Source organism: Lepus europaeus, chromosome 4 (assembly GCF_033115175.1).
Source record: "Lepus europaeus isolate LE1 chromosome 4, mLepTim1.pri, whole genome shotgun sequence".
NCBI lineage: Eukaryota > Metazoa > Chordata > Mammalia > Lagomorpha > Leporidae > Lepus > Lepus europaeus.
Window position 1 is genome coordinate 24,872,909 of NC_084830.1, and position 17,371 is coordinate 24,890,279.

Consider the following 17,371-nt stretch of genomic DNA (forward strand, 5'->3'; position numbering starts at 1 on the left):
AGCCATTCTTACCTGAAACCACTTGCTGAGGTAGCTGAATGTTCTTGGTTAAATGTAGAAACCCCAGCTTGAAGGAGAAAACATACTTTTGTGCTTGTGACAGAGGATTCCCAAGTCGTTTTTAATAGCATGGTTTAGAGGGTGGGGAACCGGAACAATTTTTGTTTTGCTGAATGGCACGGCCTTAAAGAAAAAAAAAGAGAAGCAACAGCAGCAGCCAGGACTTTTTCTTTCTTAAGTCGGGGGAGGGGGAGACAACCTATTTTATGTGGACCCAACAGTCTGGTTTCAGAAGGAAAAGGCTAGGCAAGTCAAACTGTGACCGGGACTATGAGACTTGTCTGTTTGTGTACTGTGGGGACGAGAGAGCCCCAAGGCAGTGTCCACCATCACAGTTCACATTTGTTTTCCTTTGTACAATGGCACCCCCGCCTCACCCCCATAAATGGGAAAGTGAAAATCCACGCACATGTGCACCCACCAGTGCTGAACCATGCCAACAGAGCTTCATCCGCTGACTCCTCCTCCTCCTCTCTCCGCAGGTATGATTATCGGGAAATGCTGCACAATGCCACTTTCTGTCTGGTTCCTCGTGGCCGCAGGCTTGGGTCCTTCAGATTCCTGGAGGCTTTGCAGGTAAGAGACCCTGAGACCTCCCCAGAGGAGGGTTGAGCCTGGAAGTCAGACCTTATCATCCCTCCTGGAGTAGAAGCTGTGGTTTCCTTGGAGGTTCTGGCATTTTCCCCAAGACAACCTGAAATGTGCTTTAACCGTGGCAAATGGAGGGAGGGCGATTTACTCCTTGGCTTCACACCTGAGATTTGGTGGTTTGGCCACCAGGGAAAGTGGGTTCTTTGGGGACATGTTTGCAAACAGAAGGCAGATCTGATGGCCATCCTGGCCTGCCAGACAGCCTAGCTGGGCTCCTGGAAGGGGCCCTGCCCTTTCCCTGGAAGCCAGTCTCAAGGGCATTGGAATTGGTCTATATCAGCACTGCACCAAAGCAAAACTGTGTGTTTTATTCCCGTCTTGATCATCGCTTTCTTCCTCTAAGTTCTGAGAGTGCTGCCCAGCAGGTCAGAGGTCCTGGATCCAGCCCCAGAGCCTGTGTGGGAGCCTCTCTGCTCATCAGCTTCAGTCCACAGAAATGCCTTCCCCTGGCTGAGAGAGGTGTCTGTATTTCCCACTGGAAGTTGCGATCCCATGCCCTCGCTGCCTGTCCTCCTTCATTCTTTGTCCCTTGGCTGCTAAGTTCTTTCTTCCTCTCTGTTCCACCTTGCCTGAAGCTGTGCTTTTGCTGCAGTACTTCAAACTTCCCATCCCTGTCATCCTAAACACAGAGCATCCTGCCATGTCCTCCCATAGAACAGCTTCCCGCCTCTTGAAAGTCCTTCCCAGAGAGCTCTGTGCATTCTACAAAGGAGGCCATCACCGATGTTCCTGTAACTTCCTCAGACATTGCACAGACTGTCCTCTGGTTTGGGTGATTGGTTATTTGAAACCAACATTTTGTCATTAGCCCGGGTCTCTTGGCTGTTAGATTGCAGTGTGGATACTAAGTTGATAGGACTGTGGCTCCGGCCAGTCCACACTGAAAGGGCCAAGGTCCTGCTTCAGGTGTTTGCACAGCAAGGGAAAGGTTAAGTCCACTAAATGCCTCCTGGGAATGCTGGGCCCCATTCTGCAGCCCAGGACATTGGGTAGACTGCTGTGCCTGTGGACATGTGGCCGTTACATCGACAAAACCGTTTATATTCAAGGTTGGTTTTATGCTCGGATTTTGTTGGTGAAAGCTTTTGTTGCATCAATAAAACTTCTGCAGAGAGGCCGGTTGTTTCGATGGAAGTAAGGTCAGCCAAACCATGTAGTAGAATAGAAATAGGGTCTTAGCATTCTAGGGCAAGACTTATATTAAGATCTAGCTAGCCTGGATACATACAGCTGTCATGTGACTTAATAACTCCCAAATGCTTACTTTCCTTCTGGCCTGAGCAGTCCAGTAACCATGCAGCGCCAGAAATGCCCATAATTGAATTCGTCCTGATTTCACTCCAATTGGAACAAATCCGCTGTTGCTTTCCTCTCACTCACGTGGTCCCTTCTTTGCTCAGGCCGCCTGCGTCCCTGTGATGCTCAGCAATGGATGGGAGCTGCCATTCTCTGAAGTGATTAATTGGAACCAAGCTGCCGTCATAGGCGATGAGAGATTGTTATTACAGGTAAGCAAGGTGCAGATATGGCTGCCCCTGTCCACACTTGCAAAGAAGATGAATCCAAAAGGTCAGCTCTATAAAAGAAATCTTATCGGGGAAAATTGCCTGTGTCATCGGGAATATGAAGTCATTTAATATGACATCGCTCACTTCCCACCACAAAATCTGCCCAGGTCTATGGGATAGAGTCTGGAAAGGAGAATTTGCTGGTCGAGAACGTGAGCCTGGGTGGTGACAGGTGGTGATTCTCCATCCCTTTCCCTACCTAGAATTTTGTAGAAATGAAAGCAGAGAGACTTTACACCACCCTGCAACTTCATGTTCCTTTTTCCTGTTGCCACATTTGCCTTCAGATTGATTTTCAGAGAGAGCTCTCTAGGCTGGGTTTTTATTGTTGGTGTTATCATTACTCAAATGATCCAGTCGGGGAGCCTGAGCAGGTGTTATGTTTAGGATGTATGTTATCAAGAGCATCCTCTAAGAGAGTTTGAATGGCCCAGGAGCCGTGTAGGGAGGGACATTAACAATAGTCACAAAGGACTCAGAGGGTGGGACTAACCAGGAAGAAATTCTAAAGTCCCTTTGTCTGATAATGTTTTAGGCTCAATTAAAAGTCCACTCTTTCTTTCTAAAATTATAGAATATTTTAATGTTTTCCTTTCATGATATTTCATGTGGTGGTTTCTCCAAGCCATCACAAATATTTGTAGAATGACTTCATTTATGTCCTTTTTAAAAAAATATGTCTAAAAAATGGCATTTCTCTGTCATGGGCTATACTTCTGAACTGCTGGAGCTCTCTCCCTAAATTAGCAGGTGAAATGTTTAACTTGAGAGGGCCAGGAGCTGACAAGCCCAGGTATCCCCAGCTCCTGAAATGTTCCTTTTGTGTGGTCCTCACCTCTTTGGTCTGGGACCTCAGATACAAGAAGAAAATGTAGTCTGCAATACGGCAGATTGTGTTCATTTGGGGTGGTTCTGCCTAAATATAATGCAGTGTCTTAGGTGTTCATGAAAGAGTCTGGCATTTTGGGGCAAGGACTACATTGTTGGCAATGCATCTCTATTCTAATTTCCTTGAGGAAATCCTTGATTAAATTCTGAAGAAGAATTCGCACACAGAAATCTTGCATGCCTAAATCATTTAGTTGGGAAAAACCAAATGAAAGTGATATATGCGGTGCTTTTCCATATTGCCTTTTTCTTCCTTTATTTTTCTAAACCATATACACTCATGGAAGGAGGTTTTTAGAAGTAAAGGACATGAGGAATATCAGGCATGATCCCTCCATGTATGTGCCCACGTACCTGCAATTTTTTTTTAAAGATTTATTTATTTATTTGAAAGGCAGAGTTACAGAGAGGCAGAGAGAAAGAGTAAGAGCGAGAGAGAGAGAGGTCTTCCATCCACTGGTTCACTCCCCAGATGGCCACAATGGCCAGAGCTGTGCTGGAGCTGGGCCGATCCAATGCCAGGAGCCAGCAGCCCCCCTCCAGGTCTCTTTTGCGGGTACAAGCGCCCAAGGACTTGGGCCATTTTCTGCTGCCTTCCCAGGCCATAGCAGAGAACTGGATCGGAAGTAGAGCATCCGGGACTTGAACCGGCACCCATATGGGATGCCAGCACTGCAGGCGGCTAATTTACCCACTACGCCACAGCTCCGGCCCCATACCTGTGAATTTGATTTGAAACAACTTAGGAGCTTGACCTTGAGAGAGGGATTCCAGGTGACATTTTGGTTTTCTGGTTGCTGCCATTTCACCAAAGTTGATGAGCATTTAGCCTCCTGAAGCAACTTTTTGGCTTGACTCTGAAGATTTTTGTCTTCATTCAACCCCCCTTGCACCCAAACTTGCTGGTATTTTTCTCCTCCCACATGCAGTCTGTCTTTGTACAGCTGCCTTCGTATTGAACAGCGACCATACTGTCGTTAACAATGGTTTTAAGGAGTTGGCATTGAGCCCAAATGTCTGCTCTGGGAAATGTTTTTGTTATAGTACAAATTTTCATTTCCTGTTTTAGAACAGTTAAGATGTTTTTATTTGCATGTATTCTTGTCATCATGTCACCAAGAGAGCTCACTGTGGCTTTCCTGTATCTGTTTTGGTAGATTCCATTAGATCTGTAGCCATACCTGACCTTACTAAGGCTTCATTGAGTTCTGCAACTTCAGTTCAAACTGGCTAAATGGCAATGAGATTGTCACTTTGCCCTATCTTTCTCTTAAGTCAAGGAGATTAATAACCAATAGCAAAATGCCATGAGAACTTGGAACTCTGTCTTTCCAATCCATTGGAATTGTCTTCCAGTCCATTGGAATTGGAATTGCACTTTGCAGAGTGTCAGACACAAACCAGCGGAGTATCTTGCATGTGATGTAGCGAAGTCAAGATGCAGCTATATAAATATGAGAGAGGGCAGTGTATTCGTGGGTGAATCTGTGATAGTCCTTTTCTCCTTTTGTAAGCTCTGCAGACTTAATTTTATGGTGACCATATAGTTTTAATAGCTTAATGCATTTTCCTAATGGCTTGGTTCCTTATGGCCTCGATGAAACAGTGATGCCAGTTCATATGACTCTTAGAAAACACAAGTGACATTTTGAAGAGGGTATGCTGATTATGTACAAGATAATTTTTTTCTAGTCTTTCTTTGGCAATGTAGGTGGTTTTCTCATAAGTAAATAATAATAAAATTTCTTTGACTTACTAAGGATCCATAATGTACATGGTTTCCATGCCTTCTCCAAGGATGTTTTATACCCATTTGACCTTGACCTTTGATTTCAGGTTCTTATTTGCCTGGTGTTTTTTCATTGCTCTGAATCCAGATATAGAGTTTGGGGCCAAGGCTTAATATCTGGTTTTAGACCTTGCCTCAGCAACTGAGCTTTTCCTTCTGTTCTTACTCTGGGTCAGTCTCATTGCTCTTCCTGAGAGGAGTTCTGGATCAAATGATGTGCTGCCATACCCTTCACCCTTGTGGAAACTCAGTCACAGGCTTAGTCAAATGCCACAATTGTGTAACTGTCCTATTGAAGCAGCAAACAGGGCCTTCCCCCTTTGGTCCGAGCGCTCTTGTCTGTCTGATTAGTCATGCATTAGGGAGGTGAGCATGCAGAAAGAGGTGAGCACAAAAGGGCAGTTGCCAATCACAAGGAATCTCCCCTAAGAGTAGAGCTTCCTCAAAGGAAATAGACCTTGAACTATAGGTAAATACAGGGAGCAAGTCCAGAACGTTGCCAGGAACCCAGAAAGTACATTTCAGAGCTACAGATCCAAGCAAATTAACATGCAGACATTAAGCACTTGGTCCAACTTTGAATCAAATCAAGCAGTCCAACTTTGAATATAATCCTAATGTCAGTAACAGTAACTGGTCATAAAATATCTTTTTTTTTTAAAGATTTACTTATTTATTTGAAAGTCAGTTACACAGAGAGAGGAGGAGAGAGAGAGAGAGAGAAAGGTCTTCCATCTGATGGTTCACTCCCCAATTGGCCACACGGCTGGAGCTGCGCTGATCCGAAGCCAGGAGCCAGGAGCTTCCTCCAGGTCTCCCCACGTGGGTGCAGAGGCCCAAGGACTTGGGCTATCTTCTTACTGCTTTCCCAGGCCATAGCAGAGAGCTGGATTGGAAGTAGAGCTGCCGGGTCTCAAACCGGCACCCATATGGGGTGCCGGCGTTTTAGGCCAGGGCGTTAACCCGCTGTCCCACAGCACCGGCCCCCATAATATGTCTTAATTGAGCTTCCCATGATCAGGTTCTGTGTTAAATACTCACATAATCTGCCTTACAACATTATGATGTTAGAACTGTTTTTATTGTCTTATAAATGAAGAAATGGAGTATTTGAGAGATCATCCAACTTGTCCAAGGGAACCCAGATAGTAAATGATAGATCCTAGAATCTCACTTTTGTCTTTTCTTTGACACCTGTGCCCTTATACTTACCCATTAAGTTATACTGCTATTAAAAATAATGATATCAGGCCGGCGCCGTGGCTCAACAGGCTAATCCTCCTCCTTGCGGCGCCGGCACACCGGGTTCTAGTCCCGGTCGGGGCACCGATCCTGTCCCGGATGCCCCTCTTCCAGGCCAGCTCTCTGCTGTGGCCAGGGAGTGCAGTGGAGGATGGCCCAAGTGCTTGGGCCCTGCACCCCATGGGAGACCAGGAGAAGCACCTGGCTCCTGCCATCGGAACAGTGCGGTGCGCCGGCCGCAGTGCGCTACCGCGGCGGCCATTGGAGGGTGAACCAACGGCAAAAGGAAGACCTTTCTCTCTGTCTCTCTCTCTCACTGTCCACTCTGCCTGTCAAAAAAAAAAAAAAAAATAATGATATCCCTATGTTGACCTCAAATGGTAATACTCTATCAACTCTTATTTCTTGAAAAGGTACTACCTAAAAGCCACTCTATTAGGCTTAAAATATGTTGCAAAATGGACAAGACATAGGTCCTTCCTATAAAATTATTTCGTAGAGAGTGGTGATGGTTAAAAATACATGACATTTGAGAGATTGAGTTAGATTATCTAAGAAGACCTTTTGCAGTTGTTTTGTAATTCCTGGGGACAGATCTTAGAAGTCCTTAGAGATTAAGTCTTTTGGGCTTCCCTTAAGGCTAAAACTACCTTTCTGCAAAACTCAGTTGCCCGTGTACAGGGTCAAGGATTTCTGGGACTCTAAAAGGAGGAAACAGCAATTGTGACTGCAGGAACAACCTGTGCAATGATATGCTGCTGCGGAGCCTTAGAGCTGACCTACGTTAATACATAATTTTCATGCATTGGAAGTCTTTGAGTCCAGTTTGCATTCAGTGTTCTTTGTACCTGACACTTCTTAAGGACATTTCAACTCAGAGGTTGGCAATTTTTGGTAGGTCTGTGTGCCAGAAGTTGAATTCTGTGAAGAATAAAAGCCTCATACAGTTGGGTTGTTTTGGTCATATGCATCTTTTTGTTTTACAGTTATAATTACTGTGTGTTCACCTTGTGTTACAGATTCCTTCTACAATCAGGTCTATTCATCAGGATAAAATCCTAGCACTTAGACAGCAGACACAATTCTTGTGGGAGGCTTATTTTTCTTCAGTTGAGAAGATTGTATTAACTACACTAGAGGTAAGTGAGACTGCTTGGATCTTGAACTTGAATAATGGGCCTTTATATATGTCTCTCAGCCTTTTGTTTTGTTATTAGTCATGTGTGATTGGTCAGCTTCAATAAAACCACATTTCATGTTCTTGGATATGTCAGTTAACCTTCTTTACCTGCCTGACCATGCCCAAGTAAAACCCCTGTTTCTGAAAAACTCCAAGAGGAATATTGCCATAGGGAGAAATTATATCCCTTGACCCCAAGATTGTCTCTGTCTTACATCATTTCAAGAGCCCATGGATAATGACTCTCTTCCTGTCATTCACACTCAATGACCCTTTGAAAACATATTTCCGGAGTTCATTTAGAAAAAAAGATAGTATAAAGTATAATCCTCTTCATTCCAAAAATGTGAGCAGTTTACTGAGCCCCATAGTCTCATTGCACTGGAAAACAGCAAAATTAATCTCAAAGCATAAAACCCAGCTGACCAGGATCAATGTTGCAAGGTTTAATTAAGATCAAAATCGGTGTTGCACCCATCTGGTGCAGAAAGGGTTAAAATTTATGAAAGAAAATCTTATAGGCAGATGGGTGCCCATCTTCAAGTTGCTTTTTTTAACACAGGAGGAAAAAGAGAAAGGGAAGCCTTGAGATGATTAAAACCATTGGCAACAGAGCAGATAGGAATGGCCTGAGGCTATAGCAAAGCAATGCAAAGAGCTAAGAAAAGATTGAAGAACTGCACATCATGAATTACCGGCTTTTGGGCAGGAGAGTAGACATCCTCTGGTGAGGCTGAGTGTTGAGGTGGTGTTGGGCTGTTCACAAAATGAGCTGGGGGCATTTATGGCCTCACTTTTCAAGTATTTTCTTTGGAAAAGTATTTACTGCTCCAAAAGCTAATGTAATTGGGAGCATACACTGAGAAGTCAGAGTAATACCCAGGAAATTAGAGTCTCCCTGTAGGTCTACATCTCTGTCTTCATACCTTCCTGAGTGTCAGAGCCAGAGTGGGCTGTGCCTCGGGCACACGGGGCATTTCTCCACCTGTAGCCTCACCTGTGCTCCTGCTCTTACCTGCAGATGAACCCCCATCAGTATCCTTTCAGGCACCATGTGCATTTTCTTCATCCTGGAACTAAGTGGAAGAGCTCTTTGGGACCCAGGCCCATCCCCATGAAGGGTCACAGTGGCTTCCAGGGGCTTCTTTGTTGCAAGCAGCCTTTGCTTTGTCCTCAGTGAAAATCGGTTGAGTTTTCACTTCTGTTGGTAGCAGCAGTCTTGTTTTCTATGCAGGACCCTAGCTGGGACATTTTTTAAAAAGCTGAATATTAGGGGCATCCCATATGGGTGCTGGTTAGAGTCCCGGCTGCTCTGCTTCTGATCCAGCTCCCTGCTAATGTGCCTGGGAAGATAGCGGATGATGGCCCAAGTCCTTGGGCCCCTGCACCCACGTAGAAGACTCAGAGGAAGCTCCTGGCTCCTGGCTGTGGTCTGGTCCAGCCCTAGCCATTGTGGCCATTTGGGGAGTGAAGATCTCTTTCTCTCTCACTCTATCCTCCTCTCTGTAATTCTTTCAAATAAATAAATAGAAGTCTTAAATTACTAAAAAAAAGCTGAATGTTATTACATTTCTTTTTTTTTTTTAAAGATTTATGTATTTATTTGAAAGTACACAGAGAGAGGAGAGGCAGAGAGATAGAGAGCGAGCGAGAGGTCTTCCATCCACTGATTCACTATCCAATTGGCTGCAATGGCTGGAGCTGCGCCAATTTGAAGCCAGGAGCCAGGAGCTTCTTCCGGGTCTCCCATGCGGGTACAGGAGCCCAAGGACTTGGGCCGTCTTCCAATGCTTTCCCAGGCCACAGCAGAGAGCTGGATTGGAAGAAGGGACTAGAACCGGCGCCCATATGGGATGCTGGCATTTTAGGCCAGGGTGTTAACCTGCTGTGCCACAGTGTAGCCCCCACATTTCTTTTTGGAGTAGAGAGTGCTTCTTATGTAAATTTTGGAAAACCATGGAAAATATTTGAAGCATTAAAAATAAAATAATCTACTCATATAAAAAATGACTGACATAATACATATACAGGTAAATATTTATACCTTCATTGTTATGTATAAACTTAAGATTTATTTTACTTTTAAATTTAAAAGGTCTTTCTATGGAGCAGGCATTTAGCCTAGTAACTAAGGTGTCTGTGTCACATATCTGAATACCTGGGTTCAATGCCTGACTCAAGCTTTTAACTCCAGTTTAAGTGAATTAATCTCCAATTTGGGTATATTCAGTTGTTTTTGGTTTTCCTCATTATACACATTATCAAACAAATAGTCTCAAAGCAAAATTGTCATACAGTTTTAAGATTATTTCCTTTGTTTAAATTCCTTGATTTTGAATTCCTGGTTCAACAAATAAGCTAAGATTTCTACTGCAATTTGTCGATTTTCCTGTGATTGAACTGAACTAATTTATATACCAACCAGCTTATATTGGTTTTTGATTATATTTTGATTATCTTGGGTTTTTTTTTTTTTTCCACTTTCACTGATTTTGGACATTATATCTTTAAAAATGACAAGTCATTTTCTTCATTTCATTTTTTTTTTTTACTCAGCTTACAAAGAAAGAACTAGAAATGGCCATGATATTGTTGTTCTATTTTATTCTCATTAATTTTTAAGAGCTCATTATATTAAAAATATTAACATTTTGACTCTTTAATGCAAATTTTCTCCCCAATTTATGCCTTTTTGTTTTATGATGAGGCAATATTTTAATCTGTTGCTTCTCTACTTGCTGCTATTTAGAAAGAACTTTTCAATTCATAATTTTATATATGTATGTGTGTGTGCACACAAATATGTTATTTTTATATTTTTCCAGCACTTTCATGATTAATTTTTTTATGTAGCTAATTCATCCAGTTTACTTTTATGTAAGATAGCTCTTGAATCATCTACCTGTTTTTAAAGTTATCATCTACTTGCCCTAACACATTTCTCAGGTTCTTCTCTTCCTTGGTATTTTATACATCTGTGGATCTATGTCTGGCCTTTTAACTCTGTCCTATAAATTGTCCACATCTAATATACCCAGACCATATGTTTTTAGTTTTTTTCACTGTTACATGCCATCCTATGGTGAGCCCTTATTTACTTAAGCAGTCTGTTTCTGCTTCCTACTAATGTTGTTTCTAACTATTACTGATTTAGGGATGTGTGGATAATGTCTTTATCCAAGCAATGACTTTCTACATGTTTCTTAGACTGCATTTCTTCCTGTCCACTTAGGATGGAGTTCCTGAAGTGAAATTACGGAGTCAATATTATGGGCATTTCCTTTCCTTTTTTTAAGATTATTTATTTGAAAGAGTGACAGAGATAGACCAGGCTGAAGCCAGCAGCCAGGAACTCTATCTGGGTCTCTCATGTGGGTGGCAGGAACTATAGTACTTGGGCCATCAGCCACTGCTTTCCAGCACATTTGCAGGAAACTGGATGGAAGAACAAAGTAGCCAGGACTTGAAGCAGGCACTGAAATGACATGTGGGTATCCAAGCATTGGCTTAACTCAGGTGCACCACAGCACCCACCAAAATACAGACATCTGTTTCTAAGGCTCATAGTGTATTTTGCCAAATTATTCTTCATAAATCAACAGAGTCTTGCAAGCTGTCCCAGGGAGACCCTCTCTTTTTGCATTGTTTGTCAGTCTTAAGGATTGTAATTAAAACACACACATATACAACCTTGCTAATTTGCCAGATAAAAGATGGTATCTCATTAATTACATTTCTTTTGAGTAAAGTTTATATTGCATAGATCTGGTCTCTTGACTATTAAGTCAGCAGTGCTCAATGTAATAACAGTAGATGCATTGCACTCATCAGAATGAGATCTTAACTCAAGCTGTTGTCATTTCTGAACCTGGAAAAACCCTTCTTTACCTTGGATTTAAGTCATGTAATTCTTTAGCAACACAGTTGTTTTTTAAAACACTAAAAAACCATATACTTCATTCAAATGTAAAACAGCTGTCAAATCTCTTTATATAGTTCCAAGAGTGGATTGTAATGATTTAACCTCTCAACCAAACTGCCTGTGAGATACCACTCAGCTTCTTTCTTAATTCAGAACTCAGATAACCACAGAATTCAACATAAGCAGAAAAGCGGAAAAAATATCGTCCACATACACAAATACACAGAGCCAATGTGGTACTTAAAAATTTGTTTTTATAAAAGCACATTGGCTCTGTGCTAATAAAAAAAACAAATTTTTAAGTACCACATGTGACAAATGCCCACTTGGAGTAGATCTTAGGTGATTTAAGTGTCTGGTCAAAGGTTGATTTCCTAAAGTATGAGGATAACACAGAGTTACCCTTAGGCAACATGGGCTTCAGGATCCTTGACTGTTCTGTACTGAGACTCTGGGTCTCTGGGTCCTTCTATGTTTCTTGCTGTGTTCTAGGCCATGGGGATGAGATTGCTGGGTTGTTGGACATTATGAGCCCGAGCTGTAGATAATGCTTAAAATTGAAAACAGGACATCTCATCCTTCTCTCCAGTGCCAGGGTCAAGTTTGTAAATTTCATTGTGCAGCATACTGGGGGGTTCTGTGTATTTTTCTCATCTGATTAAAATTTCCTAATTCGGCATCTTGGAATAGGGAGTTGCTTACTCAGTGCCAGACTCTTTGGGGTTCAGTTTTGTGTTTGTGCAAATTGAGAAGTAACAATAGGACAATGATAAAATGCTGCAAAGAATGTTCTTTCATGACTACCATTATTTGTCAGAATACTGCACAATAACCTGTCATAAAGGTTTGAACTATAGAAGCTCAGGTGAGCAAAGGAAAAGGCCATGAATTGAAATGATGTAAGAGAACAACTCGGGGTAACTTGGAAAGCACATATTTAGTGTATTTTCGTAAGGTGTTGTCCATTTTCCTGTTCACTTCTCTAGCCATGGATACTCAGCCTGTTTTGTTGATGCTGTTATACAATGATATTTAAAATCATTAAGATAATGAAAGTCAGTGGGACAATGGAAATAGATGATTGGTTTGTTTTACAGGGAGGTAGCATATGGTGGCACTCTGTAAGTGAGGCAACATTGCTTTGGTCAAGAGACTGAGCCAGGGCCACATAGAAGGACGGTTACCTGTCACCAGTATGACATTGCTTTGTAAAACTGATGGCACATAAGAAAGGAAACTAAGGAGCCTGTCATTCTTCCCCTTAAATTCACATTAATAAGTCCTTATTGAGTCCTTATTAATAAGTCCACATTAATAAGTCCTTATTGAGCATGTTACTTGGGACCTTAACACACACACAAAAATCTTTTATGTTGTGTGTGTTTATTTTCTGTATAGTCAAAGAAGGGTCAACTTCTAAATGTGAAGTCTTCTATTACAATAGACAGTATGCTCTGGGTGCCAGAGAAAGATTCTGGGAGCTCTCTAGTGTAGCAAGAGGGAGATTGAACATCAGAAGAGGGGAAAAATGATCTTTCTGTTTCCATATTCTTGAGAAGGCAATTGATAACACACCTTTTAGAAATGGGCTTGACAGTAAGTATGAATGTCTTAAAAGTATTAACACTCTTTGACAAAATTCCCTAAATGTGAGGGAATTATTCATAGATATATTCATTGCTTTGTATGAGACCAAAAAAGGTACTATGGGTCATTTAGGATAAGTAGACCAGGAATGCTATGAATAATATGGGAAATACCTAAAATCGATAACATCTACAATATTATAGCTGTGTAGAAATTTCTAAAACTATGCATAATAAAAGAAACACAGGAATGATACTTTGTTTTATAAAAAAGCAAAAATCAAGTCTGAAGTATAAAAACGTAGGCAGTTCTTCAACTCTGAGAGCTTGTCATAATGAATACAGCAGTTTATTATTATGAATAGGGAAAAGGGGCCCTGAAGGTAGAAGTTTGCCTGACTGAGATTGGACTCAACATTGCCTATTACACTCCTATCTGAGCTACTGCCTTCTGTCTGGAAGAAGAGCACCATTTATGCTTATCATATCCTTACATTATAAAAGATAACAGCATGGTAATCCTGGACCAAAAAGCCTATGGCAGTGAGGAACCCAGGGAACCAAAGTGAGTGATGACCTGCTTTGTGACAGCTCTGAGTGTCACGTCATTTGTTTGTAGGTTGGATTTACAGTACTGTCGTTTGTTAATCTATTCTGTGTCTTGATATCCAAACTTATTTAAATGACCACATACCCAGAGGTACATAAATTTGGAAAGAAAAAAAAAAAGGAAGATCTGAATGAACAACTATAAATGGAAATAAATAGATTTTAGGTTTGGACAGTACAAATAATAAAAAAGCTGAAATAATTGATGTACAAAGTGAAATTGCTAATCATGTCAAAACCCTTCACAACCATGACAGTTTTCCCATAAGTAATGCCTAGAAAACAACATTTTAACACATCCTTCTTGTATCACAAAGATTTTAACAAGGTTTCTAAAATTTCCACTAAATTAGAAGGCTCTATGTAGCCATACAAGTTAGTATTTTCAATCAGGATAAAAGATAAAATGAAAAAAAAATCATTGAATTAAGATATTTGTATTCTTCTAAATTTCTTCACTGCTTTCTTCAATCTTTGTCATTAGGAAAATAAATATAAGGTTTGCACAGAAAATATAGCTCATATTTATTACTTATCTAGTCACCAGGTGAGATGAAATGAAGGTTTAATAACCTGACCAAATAATAAAACTCCTGTTAAAATAGTCTGTACTTAAAATCACTGCATTAAATAAGACTCTGGAAAATGGTGATTTAGGTCTTAAATCTCTTAAGACTTACTTCAGGATTTTTCTCCCTTTTTTAAGTACAAAATATTGCTGAGAATATGAAATTCTGTATCGTTAATTAATTGACACATCATACCTTAATGAGTGGATAGTGTAATTACAAGAGTTAGAAAGTCACAGAGAGAAAACTGTAAAGTAGACTAATCACGATCAACGGACAAATGATTGCAGATGGGAGAATGCCTGAGTCTAAATGTAGAATTTAATGATCTGTGAGGTCCCAAACTCCAAAGAAACTAGCGAACTAGTTTGACTATTGCTAGTCTTCGCATGCTGTGATTCTTGTCCTTTTTTGTACAATGTTTTGAACAATTGTTAACTCACTGCTTTTTGAGGTGAAATATAGAAAAACTTCAATTAAGTTCAGTAGTCAAAATCCTGCAACTGACTTAGAAAGGAAAATGAAATACAACTCCCAAATGAATCTACCTCCTAAATTAGTTAAAGGAACAAACCAGAGCCTCAACAGTCCTGAGATGTGCCGTGCCTTTCCTGCACTTCCAGTTCATTCTCCACGTGGTCCACATGACAGCTCTGTGATTCCCTGATCAGCGTCTGAAGCTACTGTTAGATGCTCAGCCATCAAGGAGAGAGTAACTGTTCCACGCACTCTATTTTGAAACGAACCGTAGAAAGACAAGATAGAATTGACGGTGAAACTGAAGTTAAACAGGAAATCTGAATAGGCATCATTCATCTTCCCCCTCTTTTACATTACTCTGTCACTTCTCTCACAGATATTTTTGTCAGTGGAGAATTAGCAGCAGGGGACGGGGTGGGTAGGCATTGCTGTATACCGTCAGCACTCACCTCTCAAACTTGGTTAAGCCTGGGCCTCATCAGTCTCATCCTCATGGTATGTTATGCTTTTGTATTCTAGATTATTCAGGACAGAATATTCAAGCACATATCACGTAACAGTTTAATATGGAACAAACATCCTGGAGGATTGTTCGTGCTACCACAGTATTCATCTTATCTGGGAGATTTTCCTTACTACTATGCTAATTTAGGTAAGTGAAGTCCTTGTAGGGAGCTGCCTTTCCTTACTCTCAAGACGTCATCCAGAACTAAAGCCTTGATGAACAGGCTGTATTGGAGCTTGCTTTCTGAGCCTTTGTAAATAGCATATCAAGGTCAAGAATTAGAAATCCAGCACAGCATTGCAAAATGGGAGGAGGGGAAAAACTCATTTCTCATTTGAGCAGCTACCCTTTATTAAATATATAGTTATTTCTTTTTGAGAAATTGGATCCCCAAATTGTGGATCATTTTGAACATGACAATGGGTTAGCTATAATTTCCAGTTTGATAGAAAATAAAATAGTTACAAGAGTTCTCCCTAATTATTTTTCACAATTCTATACCTCTATCTTGTGCCAAAGAAAAACTGAATAAGGAGAAATAAGTGAGAATATATTGAAAAGCAAATTTATTCATTCTTTTAACATTTATTATATGCCTCTTTTTAAAAAAAATTTTTTTTTTTTTACTTATTTCTTTTGAAAGGAAGAGTTAGAGAGAGAGAAAGACAGACAGATAGACATCTTCCATCGACTGGTTCATTCCCCAAATGGCTGCAATGGCCAGGAGCCTGGAGCGTCATCCAGGTCTCCCATAAGAGTGCACTTGAGCCATCTTCCACTGCTTTCTCAGATGTATCAACAGGAGGCTTAATTGGAAGTAGAGCAACCAGGACTAGAACTGGCATCTATATGGGCAGAGGCTTCGCACACTGTGTCACTACACCAACCCCTATTATACTCCTCTTGTGTGCTATGATATATGATAGAGCTAGAAATAAAAAATCAAGTAAGGTTCAACCTCCGCTCTCAAGGAGCCTTAGTCTAAGCACAGTGGAGAGAAGAGGATGGGCAGAGAAAAAGCTCTACAAAAGGCTCCTGTTACTCCCATGGACAAATGTATTTGAAGCCCTAGTTGGTCTCCTGTTAGTGACATCTGGGACAACCCCCCTCAGTCACAGTTCCAAACATAAGACACCCTGGGACAATAAAGCATCTTTCAGGATATGTAGCAAAGTAACTCATGGTTTTCCACCCAAACCTGTCCCACCCTTGTTTAAGTTACACATGTTTAGCTTGAAACCCATAAGATAAGTAATTAATGACCTAAAGAGTCAGCCAGTGACAAAGAGCCCTTTATTCCAAACCAAACATGTTATGAGACTACATCAAATTAAGTGAATCATCACATTGGGTAATATTTTTAGAATTCAGTAATTCTGAGATTAAGGCAATAGTTGATAAGAATTTCTAGATATTTCTTGTAGAGCCTTGAGATCTTCATTAGGAGTTAATGTATTGAAAGTGTTTAAATGATACCCCCTAAACTATTATAGGAAAATCTACATATGGCTTGCTTATGTTGCAAAGGTGGTTCTTCTGTTGTATTTCTTCTCTGTTGACAAAGCATGGACTGTGTGCCTAGATAGTGGAAAGGTCAGCTTCTTTCAAATGTACAATTAAAGTGCTAATTGAGTGATTTTTTTTTTTTACAAAACACTTGCATACTCCTTTAACATGTGTAGTCTGGTTTTAACCGTTAGTCCATCAGTAGCAAAGCTTAACTTGAATGTCCTTGCATGTTCTGATTCTCATTTCAACTGCTAAAGTGCCAAGTTAGTGGATCTAAGCTAATCAGGTTTTGAAAGGCTCTTAACCCGTTCCTCACTTCATAGCAAGTTCTTCTGGAAAAGCTCCCTGGGGAAAAGCCATCTCTCCTCTCTCCCTTGGGTGGCCGTGGTGGTTAAGCACATTTACGATCCTTCTGTGCCTTCTCAGTTGGCAGATGTCTGCATTATGTAGTCTTTCTCTCAGCTGTGTCACTATTGCACGAAGAAGAAACTCTTGGACTATGGAGACTTCCTCCCCAAAAATGATGATGATGATGATGATGGTGGTGGTGGTGACAGTAGTAGCTAACACATATTGAGGACTTATTATTTGCTAAGTCCTACCCTAAGTGCTTTGTATCTGTCAAGTAGTTTAATTCTAACAATAACCCTGTAAGTTTAATAGACACTGTCAGCCCCATTTCACATCTGTGCAAGCACAGAGAGTTAAGTCATCTTTCCAACACTCCACAGTCACTAAGTAGTGGTATTCAAACCTAGTCTTCTTTTAACCTGATTTGCTAGTTATTGCATGAAATACTATTAATTTGGCAAA

The 17,371-nt window shown here is 40.9% G+C and overlaps 1 protein-coding gene across 1 annotated transcript in view; it reads left to right on the plus strand.

Moving 5' to 3' along the window:
• Positions 1–17,371, plus strand: part of EXT1 (exostosin glycosyltransferase 1) — a 303,212-nt gene that overhangs the window by 262,959 nt on the left and 22,882 nt on the right. The window contains exons 2-5 of the mRNA XM_062188077.1: positions 543–636; positions 2,112–2,219; positions 7,218–7,337; positions 15,064–15,196. Coding sequence (XP_062044061.1) covers positions 543–636; positions 2,112–2,219; positions 7,218–7,337; positions 15,064–15,196 — 455 coding nt within the window. The remainder of the gene's footprint in view (positions 1–542; positions 637–2,111; positions 2,220–7,217; positions 7,338–15,063; positions 15,197–17,371) is intronic.